Below are 17,700 nucleotides of genomic sequence, written 5' to 3' on the forward strand. Positions count from 1 at the left end.
ATACGCTGATTGTTGTTGCTTACTGGATCTAGATATTTTTGGCAAGCGGGGGAATGTGGCTGAAGCAGTTTTCATCGCTAAATTATTGGCCTCTGAGTACGACGTGCCTGATTTGCTGACAAAGATACAACTTTACGCACCCTCTGGTACACTTCAGCCTAGAGATTTGTCGTATGACGGAGTTCAAAGCACGAACTATGCCGCCAACAGCTCTTTATCGCTATGATGCGCCGCTTCCTTCGTTGAAGCCATTTTTTTCGATTTTAACATCAACACATTTCGATTTCAGAATGGTTTGATAAGATATTTTAATGACTGACAATGTTCCAACTACCAAGTAATAAGGTTTTCATGTAGACCAAACAGTCAGATGAAATTAAATGAAAATAAACATCCGAAAATATCTTTGACGGAGTAGAGAATAGGTCGATATCAACTAAGTTAGTTTCATTTTTCGCTTAACCGGGAATTTTAAAGTAAGAGCTCAAGTGGACACAGTGCCAGTCAGTGGAAGCAGCTCTTCGATGCTGCAATTATGGTATTATTAAAGCAGCAAAAGTACAGACCGATAATCAATTGTGTCAAAAACAACCTGGCATGATTGCAGTCGATCAAAACCCTCAGAAAAACCCTCATTTCAAGACGAAGCATGGATATCGGTGTTCAAAGTTTGTGAAAATAATTTCACCTAAGATTTAACCCACCAGCATCTTTATCCATAAACCCAGCGACAAAACAAGGAAGCGATTTGTGATTATTAAAAATAATTGATGCTAATAAACGGACGTCGTTGAACAAAAACGTGCTTCACGACGTGTGGTATCCACTTAGTAACTGAATTATTTGGTATCAAATAACATTTCATTCAAAATGCAGCAACAAATTGTGATTTTTTTTTCTCATGGTGTATATCTGGTTGAGGAAGATTTCTGATGAAATTTGCTGAAAGATCTGATGAAAGATGCTTGAATAATCATCTGCCCTGAAGGTTTGACATGCTTGCCAACTCTTAATATGATAATACATGAATGGAATTGGATTATAGAAACTATGAAAGTAAATGACTCTCTAAATGAACTTCATGTTATAGAAAAATTATGAACATTGAAAAAAAAAAAACAAATAATAGACTAATGAGAACTCATGTTTTAGTACTGAAGTAATGGAAGTAATGCTCAATTGCTTCCAAATGCTGGTGTCACATCAGTCACATTATCAAGGTTCATCACCGATAAATCTTAAAATAACCGTAAAAGCACCTTTCCTTTCAAACTCATTACGCACCGCTGCTGCTGTAATTGTCTCCGCCTTCGCTTTATCGGATTCGATTTTTATCAGCACAATGTTCGACGTCAAACTTGCTTCGCCACGCCGTTCGTAAATAGATTGCATTGTACTTGTACTTCTTACAGCCCAGATCTTAATGTGACTCAGCGAACGTTTTTCCGGTCACGCAATTCCGCTTGTTTGGATGGATTTACGGTTGGGAAACGGAAGCCGAGTTTCGCGGGGTTGGATTTGGATGTACTTACCTTTCCGGCCCAGCATAACTGCCAGGTGCAGCGGCGTGTTGCCTAGAATAAGAATAAAGAAAATCATTTCTATCATTGCATTCATGGAAACAGATAGATAGGTTAAAAGATATCTAAGACATCGAAGAAGGAAACACGATTGTAGTTGTACTCGCGTCGCGCTATTTTGGTCCAGTTCAAATACTTGGTGGGTGGTACAGGGAGCCGATATTACATTTTTAATGGCTTGTTTATCAATAAAAGGAGACATCTCTTTCAAGGTTGTGCGCTGTTCAAGGGTATGCGAGGGCTATGCCGTTGATCGATAATATTTAGTGCTAAACATAAACATAATGGAATTCCAAAAATTCACCTTTAGAAATAGAAAAAGATCAGCAAGTTTTTCCTTGGTTGTAATGATTTTTAATCATGTAAGGAAAACTAATTGTTTGATATTTAAAGTAGCATCCCCAATCCTATATTTACTAGCGAAATTAAAAATTAAACTTAACTTCTTCAGTTATGCGCTAATCTAATTAAGGACTTATTAGCGCACTACTAGCAAAATTTGGTTTAACGAACGGATTGCGTGAAAAATCCAACCTCGCTAATCTCCCGTTCTGATTTTCAGTTTTCAGTTTTGTATTAGCAAAGCAAAAATACACGAAGTTCTGCCCATAAATGCATAGAAGTTCTATGTAGTAGGGTTGGGAGTTCGAGTCCCTCCAAGACACGTTTTTTCACAAATTTAGTATCAATTTGTCCATTTCGGAAACATGTGCTATGCATATGCACAACCAAGATATTTAACAAAAAATGATTATTCATACGGTGAATTGCTGAGCAATATGCAATTAATTTGTAGTACAATGGAGAATGAATCGTTTTCCAATTTTCATTAATTTACACGGTGGCGTCAGGTAACTTCACTTTTCAACTGTTCAACAACAGAGAAATTGGAAAATTCGTTATTTTGTTAGCCTAAATTCATAAATAGGAGTTGTGTAATAGCCATTTCAACCCATAATAAATCCATTTAATAAAGAAACTGCGGATGACTATTTTTGAAATGTGTTCAAAGAAATCAGAAAAAAAAACTGTAAACAAAGTATCATAAGTTCTTTAGATTTCATCAGAGCTAGACACGATTCAAACATGTTACTATAAGCAAAATCACATCAAGTGCCACCGTCATTAATGTATTTTTAACTATTTGCTATCCAAACGAAAGGATTACAAAATCTCTAATTTGACCTAATTCGAGATAGTTAGAAAATTTGAGAGCCAAAACGCCCCCTTAGATTTCTAGAAAGCTATAACTAACAAAGGGACAAAATCAGTTGGTACCTATAAAAATTTGGAAAACCATCATACTATGTGAATGTGGAAGTATGTTTGTATTACATAATGAAAATAAAAGCAAAATACAAAAAGTTACAGGTTTGATGTAACTTTCAATGTTGTGTGCTCAACATTCTGGAGCGACGCTAGCATACTGTCCGCAAAAATTGCACTGGAACACTCAGTTGGGCAACAAAATAACTTTTCTCAGTGGTTAATACGATATAAAATTAATGTTAATGAAAAAAAAACTAAATTCTAATGAAGCGCTATGAAACGTCTTTGGTTAAGGTGGGGTGTATTGACCAGGCACCTTTTGAAATCCATCCATCCATTTGAAATCCATGACATGAGTCCCGAGAAGACGAAAATAGCTCAATAATATCAAATGTTGATAAGATAGTAGGGGAACTGTTCCTTGAATTCATACCATGTACCCAAATCAATACCATTCGAAAACAAAGAATTGGTGCGCTATTTGCTTTGTTTCTCATTTTTGTAATTTTTTTCAGCAGTGAGCACGACGGAAAACAACAAAACACGACACAAATTGAGCCTAAATTGCCCGTTTTGCGAATGTTATTGATATAGGATCATGTTATTAATAATGGAACAGATACCCTATGGCTTCTATCCGCGATGTCATCACAATACGTGACATTAATGTATTGTTTAGTTCTCTATCAATTCAGTGTAACTTCTGAACATCTCAACTGATTTCCCCCTAATTTAGCATACATATTCTCTATATAGGGGGGTCCCGTAGCGTAGTTGGCTACACGTTCGCCTTATAAGCGAATGGTCATGGGTTCGATTCCCAGCCCCTCCACCAAACCTTCGTCAGTCGCCAGCAGGGCAGTCCGTACGGTGGCGTTTGGGGAATGCGCCTCACCGATACGGCTGCCTGATCCTGATGACGACTGACCAAACTGTTCTTCTCGGAGGCACTCCTCTAACGTACTTCGATTAATGGCAACCAAACAAAGCAACGATCACTGGATTCACCACATGGATAAATGAACACAATGGACACACGATGATATGGACTGGCAACGACAACAAAGACCTACGCTGTGCACGCGACTTATGGACATCTAAGAATAGATTCTTTGTGGATTCTGTAGAGCAGAGTACCACAGTAGATCACGGCACAGTAGCGGTTAAGAACACAGAGTGCCTACCAAATAAATATAGGAATAAAAAAAAAAATTCTCTCTCCTTAGCAGAAGATCATAAAGGAGGAAGGACGGCCATTAAGTTATAAAAGATGTGTGTGGGTGTTGTAGAGTGCGAAGTTATGTATCAGTTTTTTAAGCATAATAACCTTAGACATAATGTGCTTTAGACATAACTTTAATGTTCCATTCTTTAGTTAAAAAGAGGTTCTTTAAGGTTGTACAATTCTCAGAAATTCCCCAAAAACAGCAAATTCTCGACAATAACTTTCCTTTTCTTCGAAAACGATATTTCTCCGAAAATAACTTTCGAAACTGACATTTCCAAGAAAACTTTTCGTCGATGACATATCCCTGAGAATGACATTTTCCCGAAAACACTTCATCGAATGTGACATTTCCCCGAAACATCTATTCGATTATGACAATCACTCAAAAATGGCATTTTCCTAAAAATTTTATTTCTTCGCTGAAAGTAACATTTTCCCGAAAATAAGATTTCGTCGAAAACATTTCCTCGAATGTGACATTTCCATGAAAATTACATTTACCAGTAAACGACATTTCTCGGATATGACAATTCCCTGAAAAGGGCATTTTTTCAAAAATGACATTTCCCCAAAAACATTCACTCGAATATGCCATTACACTGAAAATGACAATTTCTCGAAAATGACTTTATCCCGAAAACATTTCTTCGAATGCGACATTTCCCTGAAAATGACATTTCCACGACACTATTCCCTCGAAACATATACAAAACTTACATTCTAGTATTATAATTTAGCGGACTTTTTTTCCCAAATTGCGCGGAAAGTTCCTTCGACAAACGACACCCGATAATCCTGTCGCGTTCACACGCGATAACGCAGAAGTTGATGCAGCACTACCACGAGCAGTTCGGACACGGTAATTCGGGGACTGTATTCAACAAGATGAGGCAGCGATTTCAAATCCAGAAAATACGTCCGGCGATACAGCAAATGGTGAGCAAGTGCATGTGGTGCAAGGTCAACAAGTATCGTCCACGAACACCGAGAATTGCGCCACTGCCAGTTGAACGGGTCATTTTTCACCTTCGGCCCTTCAGCTCCGTAGGGTTAGATTACCTGGGTCCAGTGAAAGTCACGGTTGGTCGGCGAAAGGAAAAAAACGTTGGGTGGCAGTTTTCACCTGTTTGGCTGTACGTTTGCACCACCTAGATGTTGTGCACAGTCTCACTACCGAGTCGTGTCGCATTGCCATCGCTCGTTTCCGCAGCAAGTTTGGCAAGTCAAGCCAAATCTTTTTCGACCATGTCACTTGCTTTCGCGAAGCAAATAACGAGATGGTGAATATGGACGTCATCAATCGGGAATGTGCAGAGATCGTGGGCAGCTCATCTACCGCGTGACATTTCATTCTGCCGGATACCCCACACATGGGAGGTGTCTGGGAGCGAATTGTGCGGTCGGTGAAAAAGGCGATGCGAGAGCTCGATGACGGGAGAAAGCTCAACGATAAGATCTTGGCGACAACTCTGGCGAAAGCGGCGGACATGATCAACACGCGTCGTAAAACCATAAATCCCCTATTTGTGAAATCTGGATGCTACGAGTACGAAAATTTAATTAAATCGCCGCTTCCAGTTCAAAACTCAAAGGCTATACGATCCGTTGAACCACATTAAGGTAGCGGCTATTGGCACCTTGAGGTAAGGCTATTGGTACCTTGAAAATAGAGGAGCAAGTTTGTTGGGCGAAGACCAGTTTATGTTTTAATTTGTTCCCGAAGGGAAACCAATATTTTAGTTTAGGCGTGATTTGCAATGATTTTATGAATAATAAAATTACAGTATGAGCACTGCTGGAAATAAATCAGCTGCTTTCTAAAATCTTTTTCCTTCGGGAACAATCATATTACCCTAAAAATGACATTTCCACGAAAATATTTCCTCGAATTTGACAATTCCTTACTAACATTTTTCCGAAAACGACATTTCCTCTAAAACATTTCCTCGATTACCCTGAAAATGACATTTTCTTGAAAATGACATCTCCCCGAAAATATTATCCTGAAAAAGGCATTGCCCAGAAAACATTTCCTCGAATACAACATTTCTCTGAAAATGACATTTCCCAAAAATGATATTTTCTTGAAAACATTTCCTCAATTATAACATTATACTGAAAATGACATTTTCCCGAAAATGACATTTCTCCGAAAACATTTTCTTGAATATGAAATTTCTCAGAAAATAACAATTCCTCGGAAATGACATTTTCACGACAACATTTCCTCGAAAATGACATTTCTCTGTAAATGACATTTTCTCAAAATTGACATTTCCCAGAAAACATTTTGTCGGATACGACATTTTTCTATAAACGACCTTTTCCCGAGAAAGCTCATCAAAAGCACCAAAAACATATCCTCAAATTTGTCAATTCCTTGAAAACAACATTTTCCCGAAAACGACATTTCCTCGAAAACAAATCCTCGATTACCTTGAAAATGACATCTCCGCGAATATACCCTGAAAAAAGCATTTCGCCGAAAACTTCCTCGAATTCGACATTTCTCTTAAGATGACGTTTTCCCAAAAATAACATTTCATAGAAAACATTTCTTCGAATTGGTGGTGGGGATTCTCATCGATTTGTTTTCGGCGAAAAATGACAAAACAAAACTTTGCCATACTGTCCGGACGTTTCGGATATTTGGATTACGGATTGTATGACATTTGCCAGAAAAACAATTGGCAGAATCAATTTGCCAGAATGGTTTTTGCCAGAAACCCATTTGCCAGAATGGACCATATGCCAGAAAGCCATTCTCCAGAATAGACCATTTGCCAGAATGTAATTTGCCAGAATGTACCATTCCCTAGAAATAGTAAAACTGGAAATTCCAATAATTATTGATGGCTTAAGAATAGAAAAAAAATGGATTCGGCATTATTTAGTAATGAAGGGATTTGCGGTATAATTAATTTTCATAAAAGGGATTATTCAACATATTAGACAATTTTCAGAAAGATAGATCCTATATATAAAAAAAAATCATATTTGTCTAATACAAACAAACTGTTTACGAATGGATATCATATTTCTTCGTCTCATTCCGGACGCAGATTTTATTTCAAAAATTAAATCATATCTACAATTGGATAATATCATTTTAAGCCATACTAGACGCCATTTGCTTTCATTGAAGAAGTTATATCTACAAGTCTAGGCAAAATGTCTATTCCTAAAGAAGGAATCATATGCACAATTGACATATTCAAACACGGACACGGGCAACCACCTACGTTTAAAGGAGGAAAAACATCTTCTTCTTCATTGGCATTACATCCCACTGGGACATAGCCGCCTCGCAGCTTAGTGTTCATTCAGTACTTCCACAGTTATTGACCGTGAGGTTTCTAAAGCCCCAAACGCAATACAACGGAACGGCGACGGAATCGGCAAATTTGACAGTTAGCCCATATATTTTCTGTCAGATTTTCCGTTTCCGTCGCCGTTCCGTTGTATTGCGTTTGGGGCTTAAGTCAAGTTACCATTTTTGCATTTGTATATCATGAGGCTAACACGATGATACTTTTATGCCCAGGGAAGTCGAGACAATTTCCAAACCGAAAATTGCCTAGACCGGCACCGGGAATCGAACCCAGCCACCCTCAGCATGGTCTTGCTTTATAGCCGTGCATCTTACCGCTAGGCTAAGGAGGACATCCGGATAACATCTATCCTTGCCTTAATCGGAGCAAGCACCTTTTTTTCAAGAAATGGATCATATTCACCATTGCTTCATTTCTGACAAACGCCTATTTTCAAAGAAGGGATCACATCCACCTTTGCTTTAATTCGGACAAGCGCCTATTTTTAAAGAAGGAATCACATCCACCATTGCTTCATTTGTGGCAAACGCCTACTTTTAAAGAAGGGATTACATTCTCCATTGCCTTAATCCGAGTAAGCGCCTTCTTTTAAAAAATGAATTACACATGCACAATTTCACATGCACAATTACCCTTATCCGGAAAAGCGCCTTTTTTGAAGAAGGGATCATATCGACCATTGCCTTAATCCTGGCAAACACCTATTTTTGAAGAAAGGTTCACATCCACCATTGTCTTAACCCGGGCAAGCGCTTAATTTCAAAAAAGGTATCATATCCACCATTGCATTGTTTTAATCCTGACAATCGCCTATGTTTAAAGAAGGGTTCACATCCACCGTTGCCTTACTCCCGGCAAGCGATTGCTTTTAAAGAAGGGATTACATCCACCATTGCCTCAATCCGGGCAAGCGCCTACTTTAAAAGAAGGAATTACATCAACCATTGCGCCTAATTTTAAAGAAGGAGTCACATCCACCATTACCTTAATCCGGGAAGCACTTATTTTGAAAGAAGGGATCGCACCCACCATTGCCTGAATCCGGGCAAACACCTATTAAATAGCCAATACCAAACACCTATTAAAAAATTTTGAAAGAAAGGATCACATCCGCCATTTTTGGCTCAATCTAGGCAAGCTGCTATACTCGGCTTATGTATGCATACGTCTTAAGTACAGATTAGGTATTTTCAATTCTATTATCGACAACAACAAAGCAAAATTATAAAAAATGTCCCTTATGCCAAATGACCATCTCTTTTAACGCTGTTCATAGTTATGCCAAAAGTTCATGGCGTTAAGAATTATTGCGCATACTGGGCAAACGCGTGGTGATGACCAATTCTGGGGAATGGTCCATTCTGGGGAATGGTACATTCTGGCGAATGGCTTTCTGGGGAATGGTGCATTCTGGCAAACGACTTTCTGGGGAATGGTCCATTCTGATAAATTGATTCTGGCAAAAGGCCTTCTGGCAAATGACTTTCTGGCGAATGTCATACAACCGGATTACGCATCGGTGAGCCCTTTCGTGCATACAAAGAACAGCATCGTAGCTTTAGTTGATAGAGCATTAAAATTGACACACGCTAAGTACCGAGAAAACACGCTAAAACTGTTAAGCAAATTTTCAAGAATAATAATTACCCGTGTTTTCTAGTGGAAAAAGTAATTAGGGAAAGGTTACACAATATGTATAATTCATTACAAAAGCAAAACAGAGAGAGCTCAACAAACAATTTTGCAACTATTCCGTACATAAAAGGACTAGGAGAAAAACTATCGAGATATTTGAGACAACATGACTATAAAGTAGCTTACAAACCGGTAAAGATGTGTTATTTACGAAAACCAAAGACGTAATACCAAAAAACAAAAATACCGTCGTGCGGGGCTTCTTTTGACTCCGGGGGCTACTTTGTATTTTTGATTTTCTAAAAAAAATTAACAAAAAAATACCAAATTTGTAACAGAAATTTGCCATCCAGCTATCAATAAGACACCCAAATGGTGATAATCGCAATTTGACAATAATTTACGAAATAATTCTTGTTTTAAAATGTCCAAAGTAGCCCCCGATTTGTCAAAAGAAGCCCCACACGACGGTACAAATTTAGTGTATGATATACCGTGCGGTGCATGTGAAAAATCGTGCATCGGTGGAACTAGCCAGTTTTTATATAAACGCCTGGATCAGCATAAATACAATGTGAAAACAAAACACATTCCCAGTACAGGTTTATCACAGCACACTAAAGAAGAGGGACATATTTTTGACTTAAAAAACCAAAATACTTGACAAAATAAGCAAAAGCAACACAAGACTGACTGCAGAAACATTTTACATTAAGATTAAAGGAGACGAAAATGTAGTAAATAAGCAAAAAGACTCAGCAAATTTTAAAAATGCGTACAACTCTATTATTAGCAAACTTAGAACTAATACCAATAGCACTTAGAATGTAAAGATTGTACTTTGTTTATGTTTGTCAATAGTTAGTAGTAATGGCTGTCTGTTAGAAAATAAGTGACTGGAAGATTGTATGTTATTATTTTGTAAAATTCAATGTGCTTTCTAACAATATATGTGATTTTTAGTGTCCGCAGAAGATGGTCGAAGGCCAGTAAATCGACCAAAACGTCCGGACAGTCTGGCAAAGTTTTGGTTTTGTCATTTTTCGCCGAAAACAAATCGATGAGAATCCCCACCAGCAATTTCGCGGCGATTGATCCATTGTAAACATTTCTTCGAATTCAACATTTCCTTGAAGATTACATTTTCCCGAAAACATTTAATCGAATTTGACGTTTCCCAGAAAACATTTCCTAGATTATTGATGAATAAATGCAACTAAAAAAAAAAGAAGAAGAAGTCGAAGGGTGATATTTGAACAATTTTGCTCCGAATGACTTGGTTTTTGGTACCGTTCTGACTCAAATCCCGAACATGACTCATATTCTGAACACTGGCGTTTCAGCACCCTTCATTGGTTTCCGCACTGAGGATGAAGATTACAAATGAATTCAAGCTCCTGTGGAGAAAATTACACGAATAAAGTCAAAATGGGCAAAATCGAGTTTGTTCTATTTTGCTCCAGATTCAAGTCTACTCTAAGTCGAATGCAACAGTTGGAATCGCGAAAAGCATCATTACCACTTGGGGTTTTGAAGTTAAAATTTTATGTTACCATACCGTCGTCGGGGAGACAAACCTCATTTTTTTTCGTGATTTTCGTGAAGCCCATATCTTTTTAATTTAACATATATATTGAATCAGCTAGTTCCAAAATTTTTTGATTGTAGCTTGTATATTTAATTTTTGGTGTCTTGTTAAAGTTCATTCCGAAAAGTGTCTCCTGAACGAATATGTATGAGGAAATGAAATTTGGTTAAACTTTTTTGGGAAAGATTCGAAAAGATCTGGTATTATGTATTAAAATCTTTTTTTTTGTCTACTATCCGGTGGTTAGTGTGGTGAATTGCGCATAGCCGCGCCAAAGCGGGAAATTGACTTGTACAATGTTTGAATGAGGACGCTGTTTTTGTTCTAGATCCTAAGGCCTGGGCTTGCGGAAGCCCTTGGATAACATAAAGTATGTCGGATAACCTTTTTAACCTCAAAATGAATTAAACTTTTCAAAAGTACTCTGTGGGGAAGTTTTGAACGCAATCTCAGGTTTTATCCGGGATTTTAATGAGGGCCCGCCACTGTGCAACGAGTCACCTGGGGTGAGAATGTGTGACCTTTTTGAACGATTTTGTTATCCGACCTCTAGACTGTCGGTGAGGGCTCTGACGTCACCCCTGACTACGGTGACCAATTTTTTTTTTTATATTTCAAGTTATGGTAATTTTGTTCTAAACCAGTGACATACGTAATCGAATAAATTATCTTAAAATATAACTACATTCCTCAATGCACCAAACTATGCTACGTAGTTTACGTTGGGCGGTCGTGTCTTGTACATAACCTTTCATATTTTTTACTATAGATACTCTAGACAAATGATTTTTATGTGGTGAGTTATTTTTTTGGATTGACAACCTTATTTATTCTGCAGGGTGGTTTGTATGTATTGACCCTCCTAAAATTTTTTTTATTGGCTACGTAAAATTTGAACAACTTCTCATAACAATGACCAAATGCTTTCTTTTTTTCACAGCACAAAGCCAAAAATATGCTTGATGATCTGTACTGATGAAAATGTCAGCATTCTATCGAAGTCTTAGGATATTTGGATTTGAAGCTATTGCCTAAATTGGGGACTAGGGTGGCTCAAATTAGTATGAAAAAACTTTTTCAAATTTCTTGATGGGACGCCCTCTTATTCGGTTCTATTTAATGCCCTGATGCTCTGGACAAAATTTTAGAAAAATCGGTCAACGTTTGGGCGGTGCTAAACTCGTTGGAAGTTTAAATGCAAAAAAGTATGCAGAAACGCCCATAAACTGTGATTTGCAGTTAGACGGCACAATTTATGATTAAGAACTATCTAACTTGTTCAGATCGTGAAGAATTCAATACATAATGTTATGTTCAAAACCGCGAAAAGAGTAGTGTTTATTAGGCAAAGATATTGGCATTTTATTGGAGTGATGACAGATTTGATGAAGGGTTGGTAGGAAAAAATATTGATTGCGTAGATATCATAGAAAGAGGATCAACTCTCCTCAAATTTTTAAATTGCATATGCTGTCGAATTTGTTGTGGATAAGATTGGCATTAGATGTTATGATAAAATAATTTTCAGATGGCACATTGAGAAAAACAAAAATTAAAGGCAAAAAAAGTTAGCAAAATGAAAAACAATGAGGAATGCTAGCGTCCTTCGAAGGAAGGGCAGAGGATGAAAAAAAAATATGCCACAATGAGAAAAATAAAAATTGGACTGGAAATGGAATGGATTTTTGATTGGATTTGGATTGAACTTTTGGATTAGTTTTGTATTGGATTGGATTTGGATTAGATTTTATTTTTTATTTGGACTGGATTTGGATTGGATCTGGATTGAATATGGATTGGATTTCGGTTGGTTTTGAATTGATTTTTTGGATTTGTGATTGTATTGGATTTGGATTGAGTTTGGATTGGATTTGGATTTGGATTGGGTTTGGAATAAAATTGGATTGGATTTGGATAGGATTTGGATTGAATTTGGAATGAATTTTGATTGGATTTAGATTGGATTTCGATTAGATTTGGATTGGGGTTCGATTGAATTTGGATTGGATTTGGATTGAATTTTGATTAAATTTGGATTGGAATTATATTGAATCTGGATTTTGATTAGATTTGGATTGGATTTGAATTGAATTTGAATTAGATTTGGATTTGATTTGGATTGAATTTGGATTAAATTTTATTTGGACTGGATTTTATTTGTATTTGGATTGGATGTGGATTGAATGTGGATTGGAGTTGGATTGGATTTGGATTAGTTTTGGATTGGATTTGGATTGGATTGGAATTGGATTGAATCTGGATGTGGATTGGATTTGGATTGAATTTGGATTCTATTATATTTGGATTGGCTTTCGAATAGATTTGGATTGGTTTTGGATTGGATTGGTATTGGATCGAATCTGGATTTGGATTGGATTTGGATTGGACTGCATTCGGATTGATTTTGGATTGGATTTGGATTTAATTTGGACTGGATTCGGATTGGATTTGGATTGTATTTGAATTAAATTTGAATTGGATTTGGATTTGATTTGTATTGAATTTGGATTAGATTTTATTTAGATTGGTTTTGGATTGAATTTGGATTGTATTTGAATTTGGTTTGGATTTGGATTGAATTTGGATTGGATTAGAGTTTATTTGGATTCAATTTTGAGTTGGATTTGAATTTGGATAGGATTTGGATTGAATTTGGATTAAATTAAGATTGGATTATATTTGGATTGGATTTCGATTAGATTTGGATTGGATTGGAATTGGATTGAATCTGGATTTGGATTGGATTTGGATTGATTTTTGATTTGATTATATTTGGATTGGCTTTCGAATAAATTTGGATTGAATTTGGATTGGATTTGGATTAGATTTTATTTAGATTGGTTTTGGATTGAATTTGGATTGTATTTGAATTTGGTTTGGATTTGGATTGAATTTGGATTGGATTAGAGTTTATTTGGATTCAATTTTGAGTTGGATTTGAATATGATAGGATTTGGATTGAATTTGGATTAAATTAAGATTGGATTATATTTGGATTGGATTTCGATTAGATTTGGATTGGATTGGAATTGGATTGAATCTGGATTTGGATTGGATTTGGATTGATTTTGGATTTGATTATATTTGGATTGGCTTTCGAATAAATTTGGATTGAATTTGGATTGGATTTGGATTAGATTTTATTTAGATTGGTTTTGGATTGAATTTGGATTGTATTTGAATTTGGTTTGGATTTGGATTGAATTTGGATTGGATTAGAGTTTATTTGGATTCAATTTTGAGTTGGATTTGAATTTGGATAGGATTTGGATTGAATTTGGATTAAATTAAGATTGGATTATATTTGGATTGGATTTCGATTTGATTTGGATTGGATTGGAATTGGATTGAATCTGGATTTGGATTTAATTTGGATTTGATTATATTTGGATTGGCTTTCGATTAGATTTGGATTTGTTTTGGATTGGATTGGAATTGGATTGAATCAGAATTTGGATTGGATTTGGATTGGACTGAATTCGGATTGATTTTGAATTGGATTTGGATTTAATTCGGACTGGATGCGGATTGGGTTTGGATGGGATTTAGATTGGATTGTCATATTTTTAATCTAAGATTGATTCATAAGAATTGGATAATAATGTTTATCTAGGATCAAAGATATTTGCAATGGGGGCACCTCAATGAAATTTGCAATAAAACACCTCAAGAGTAGAGGAGGGGGAGAATGTAGTGGATAAGATTGGCATTAGATGTTATGATAAAATTCTTTATCACCAATCCCTTGAAATCTGCATTTGACATATGTTCTAATGATATGCACTCATTTATTGAGTTACTCGAATCAACGTGTATTGAGCTAATTTTAGCTCCATGGTAACGCAAAAATGTTTTTGGTTTTCTCGAGTTCGTGTCAGAACGAATCGACGACGGAAGTCACTTTGCTGAGTATTGTTGCGGCGAACGGTCGAGCTTAGGAACCTAGTCCGGTCACGACAGAATTCAATAACAAAAATCGTTCATGTATTCGCACAGCAATTCAAAAGTTCCGCGTATTTTGAAGGAGAAATATTTAAAAAATCTGAGAGCACCTTTCTAATTTTATCAAAGCAAGTTCTTGGAGAGGGATCAATTTCCCCCGAATATTTTAAAAGCCGATTTTTGACAGCACTCCAAAAAATCGATTGTGTATCAATAACAACAATAATTTAAGGACTGTCATACATCAGTAAAGTTAAATACTATATTTCTTAGAGAGTCTGTGTGAAAATCGCGTATGTTTATTTATTTTTGACTGTAATACATCGGAAATCAGAAAAGGGGATCAAGTCTCCCCAGTCTCCCCTATTGTTTTCGTTCACACCCACATAGAGTGAAGTAAAATTTATTAGGTCCTTCGTAGCTTAGTAGGGAATGCACATGTCTAGCGTATTGGAGTCATGGGATCAAACCTCTCCGAAGGAAGGGGTTCTCAATACATTATTCGAACTGAATCTTTCACATGTTTTATATACGCACATCGAGTTTCAGACATTGTAATGGCGCGAGAGGCTAGAGTGAATAAATATTGCATCGATTAGCAGGAAAATAATTAATGCGCGTCGAATCATGCTATCGTTTACCACTTCATGTCGATAGAGAGGAACGTGAGTAAAACAATTCCAATTCGTATGAATACAATCCCGTCCCATACCAAGTGAAATCAGTTGTATTATTCTTTGTAGCTAACACTTTACCCTATTCCATAACAATCGAGATGATCTCATCCACTAGTAGCATCAATATTCTTCTAATCCTTTATGGCCTCAAGGACGTGGCCGGCGCCGTTTTTTTTACTGAAAATACATAAGTTTCCGAAACGTGTACATTGAGAATAAATAGCTTCGATAATTTAATTTTCTATCCAATTGCGCAAGTTCTAATTAGTGGGTTAGGGACAGAAGGTCGAAAGACAAAAGGTCGAAAAGACAAAAAGTCGAAAGATAAAAAGTCGAAAGATAAAAGGTCGAAGAAACAAATGGTCGAAAAGAACAAAAAGTCGAAACAGACAAAGGATCGAAAGGACAAAACGTCTTATGGGACAAAAGGTCGAAAGGACAAAACGTCGAACAGGACCAAAGGCCGAAAGGACAAAACGTCGAATGGGACAAAATGTCGAAAGGACAAAACGTCGAACAGGACCAAAGGTCGAAAGGACAAAACGTCGAACGGGACAAAAGGTCGAAAGGGACAAAAGCTTGAAGTAGACAAGAAACTGAAACGGAGAGAATCAATCTTGCGTAATACGCGGTGTATTCTCAAAGCGTGCGTCTGCGTAGCTACGGCGTCCACTATTTTGACAGATCGAAGTGACATTCAGAAAACCTAGATATTTATGTATTATTTGCACTCATTGGATGAATTTTATTTGAATGATAAAAATAGTGAAAAATAAAAGAGCATTTTTTACCACTTGTATAGGACACGTCTGTCTCGTGAAATACAAGTTTATTCATTTCTTATCAACAATCTTTTTTATCTCTATCAGAGCTATTCAGATATTCATAATATTGTTTTACAGTTATTACTCCTTCTTTTAAAATTGCTCATTCTTCTACTTTGATTGATTAGATGAGTGAATTATTTCTGCCTGAAGGTAGGGGAACGGTTCGACACTTCATCCCATAGCTCCTATTTCCATCCCATCAAAAACAAAGCAATGAAAAGAAATTTGGTTTGTTTCTTATTTTTGGATTTTTTGCTGCTCACTGCTGAACAGTGAGCACACGTGTTAGCAAAAAGAAGCGACGAGATTGGTGCTGTATTTCTTTGTTTTGCGATGAGATGAATATATGTTCAGTGAGCTTGAGCTTGAGCTTGAGCTTGATAGACTGCTCGTAGTTGCTACTCCCTTATGACGAGATCAGCTGTTCTTGCACAGGGAACCAACAGATGTTTGCTTGGGACTAGCACACATCTTCAATGTACAAGTACTGGTGATCTCATTTGTTAGGTCATACTGGCGTCAGAATGCAAGTCAATGTAGGGAAGGGGAAGGAAATGATAATGCAATCACTCGCCCACTGCAAGCCGAATATACCTCTGCACTTGCCACGAGTTCATGCGGAATTTGTTGGAATTTCTAGGTTAGGTTGGAGAGGCAGAGGTCCGTCTTGGTTAACGAGCGGCCAATGTGATAGATACGAGAAGGTAACTGATGGAATTTCTAATTGTATGTAGGAAACGAGCTCTATTAGTTCATTTCCAATTTTAGCAGATTACTGGTAGAATACTCAAGTTGAAGGTATAGGAATAGTAATGGAAACGGTATAGAAGTCCATTTCCAGTTCTAGCGATTGCTAGAACATGAGAAATAAAGAGAAAGATACAAAGTAGGAGAATGGAACGGACCTGGGATTGAACCCACAACCTCCTGCGTATGAGGCAGAAGCAGTAGCCATATGACTACCAAGCCCGCTTCAAGATGAATATATGTTCAGTGAGATGGAAAACGGAGCAGTTCCTCTAAATAGATTTCATAAATTCTTTCGGAATACACCCATTTTGTTATCAACTTGTTCTGGATAGACCTTTTGTCCCTTTCGACCTTTTGTCCTTTTCGACCTTTTGTCCTTTTCCCTTTTCGACCTTTTGTCCCATTCGACCTTCTGTGCCTTTCGACCTTTTGTCCTTTCGACCTTCTGTCCCTTTCGACGTTTTGTCCTTTCGACCTTTTGTCTTTTCGACCTTTTGTCTTTCGACCTTTTGTCCTTTCGACCTTTTGTCTTTCGACCTTTTGTCATAGATTCCTAATTAGTCACGGAATAGCAACTGTGTACGAATTGCACGATCAGAATGCTCATGCCCATCAATTCAAACTTTTGAAGTGTCCGTCAGAACCTGAGCACAATACGATATTTATTATTTAATACTTAAGAATTTTAATGTTATTTTTGTAGGTTTCATAGACATTTAGATAACAGGTGTAACATGAAAAACATGAGAATAGATTACGTTCACAAAGCAATAAAAATATTGCGATGCAAAACTTTTGCAACTAAATTTTGTTATTATGTTATTTTACTCTCATCCAATGAACAAACAAAGCATTGTGGGAGGCTTTTTTTG

General features: G+C 36.9%; 1 protein-coding gene across 2 annotated transcripts in view; it reads right to left on the bottom strand.

Annotated features, from left to right (window-relative positions):
• Positions 1 to 17,700, bottom strand: part of LOC134212677 (ankyrin repeat domain-containing protein 13C) — a 55,062-nt gene that overhangs the window by 36,398 nt on the left and 964 nt on the right. For both annotated transcript variants that reach the window (XM_062690731.1, XM_062690732.1), the window contains exon 2: positions 1,533 to 1,574. In XM_062690731.1, the coding sequence (XP_062546715.1) occupies positions 1,533 to 1,574 (42 nt within the window). The remainder of the gene's footprint in view (positions 1 to 1,532; positions 1,575 to 17,700) is intronic.

Source organism: Armigeres subalbatus, chromosome 2 (genome assembly GCF_024139115.2).
Source record: "Armigeres subalbatus isolate Guangzhou_Male chromosome 2, GZ_Asu_2, whole genome shotgun sequence".
In the NCBI taxonomy this organism is placed as follows: domain Eukaryota; kingdom Metazoa; phylum Arthropoda; class Insecta; order Diptera; family Culicidae; genus Armigeres; species Armigeres subalbatus.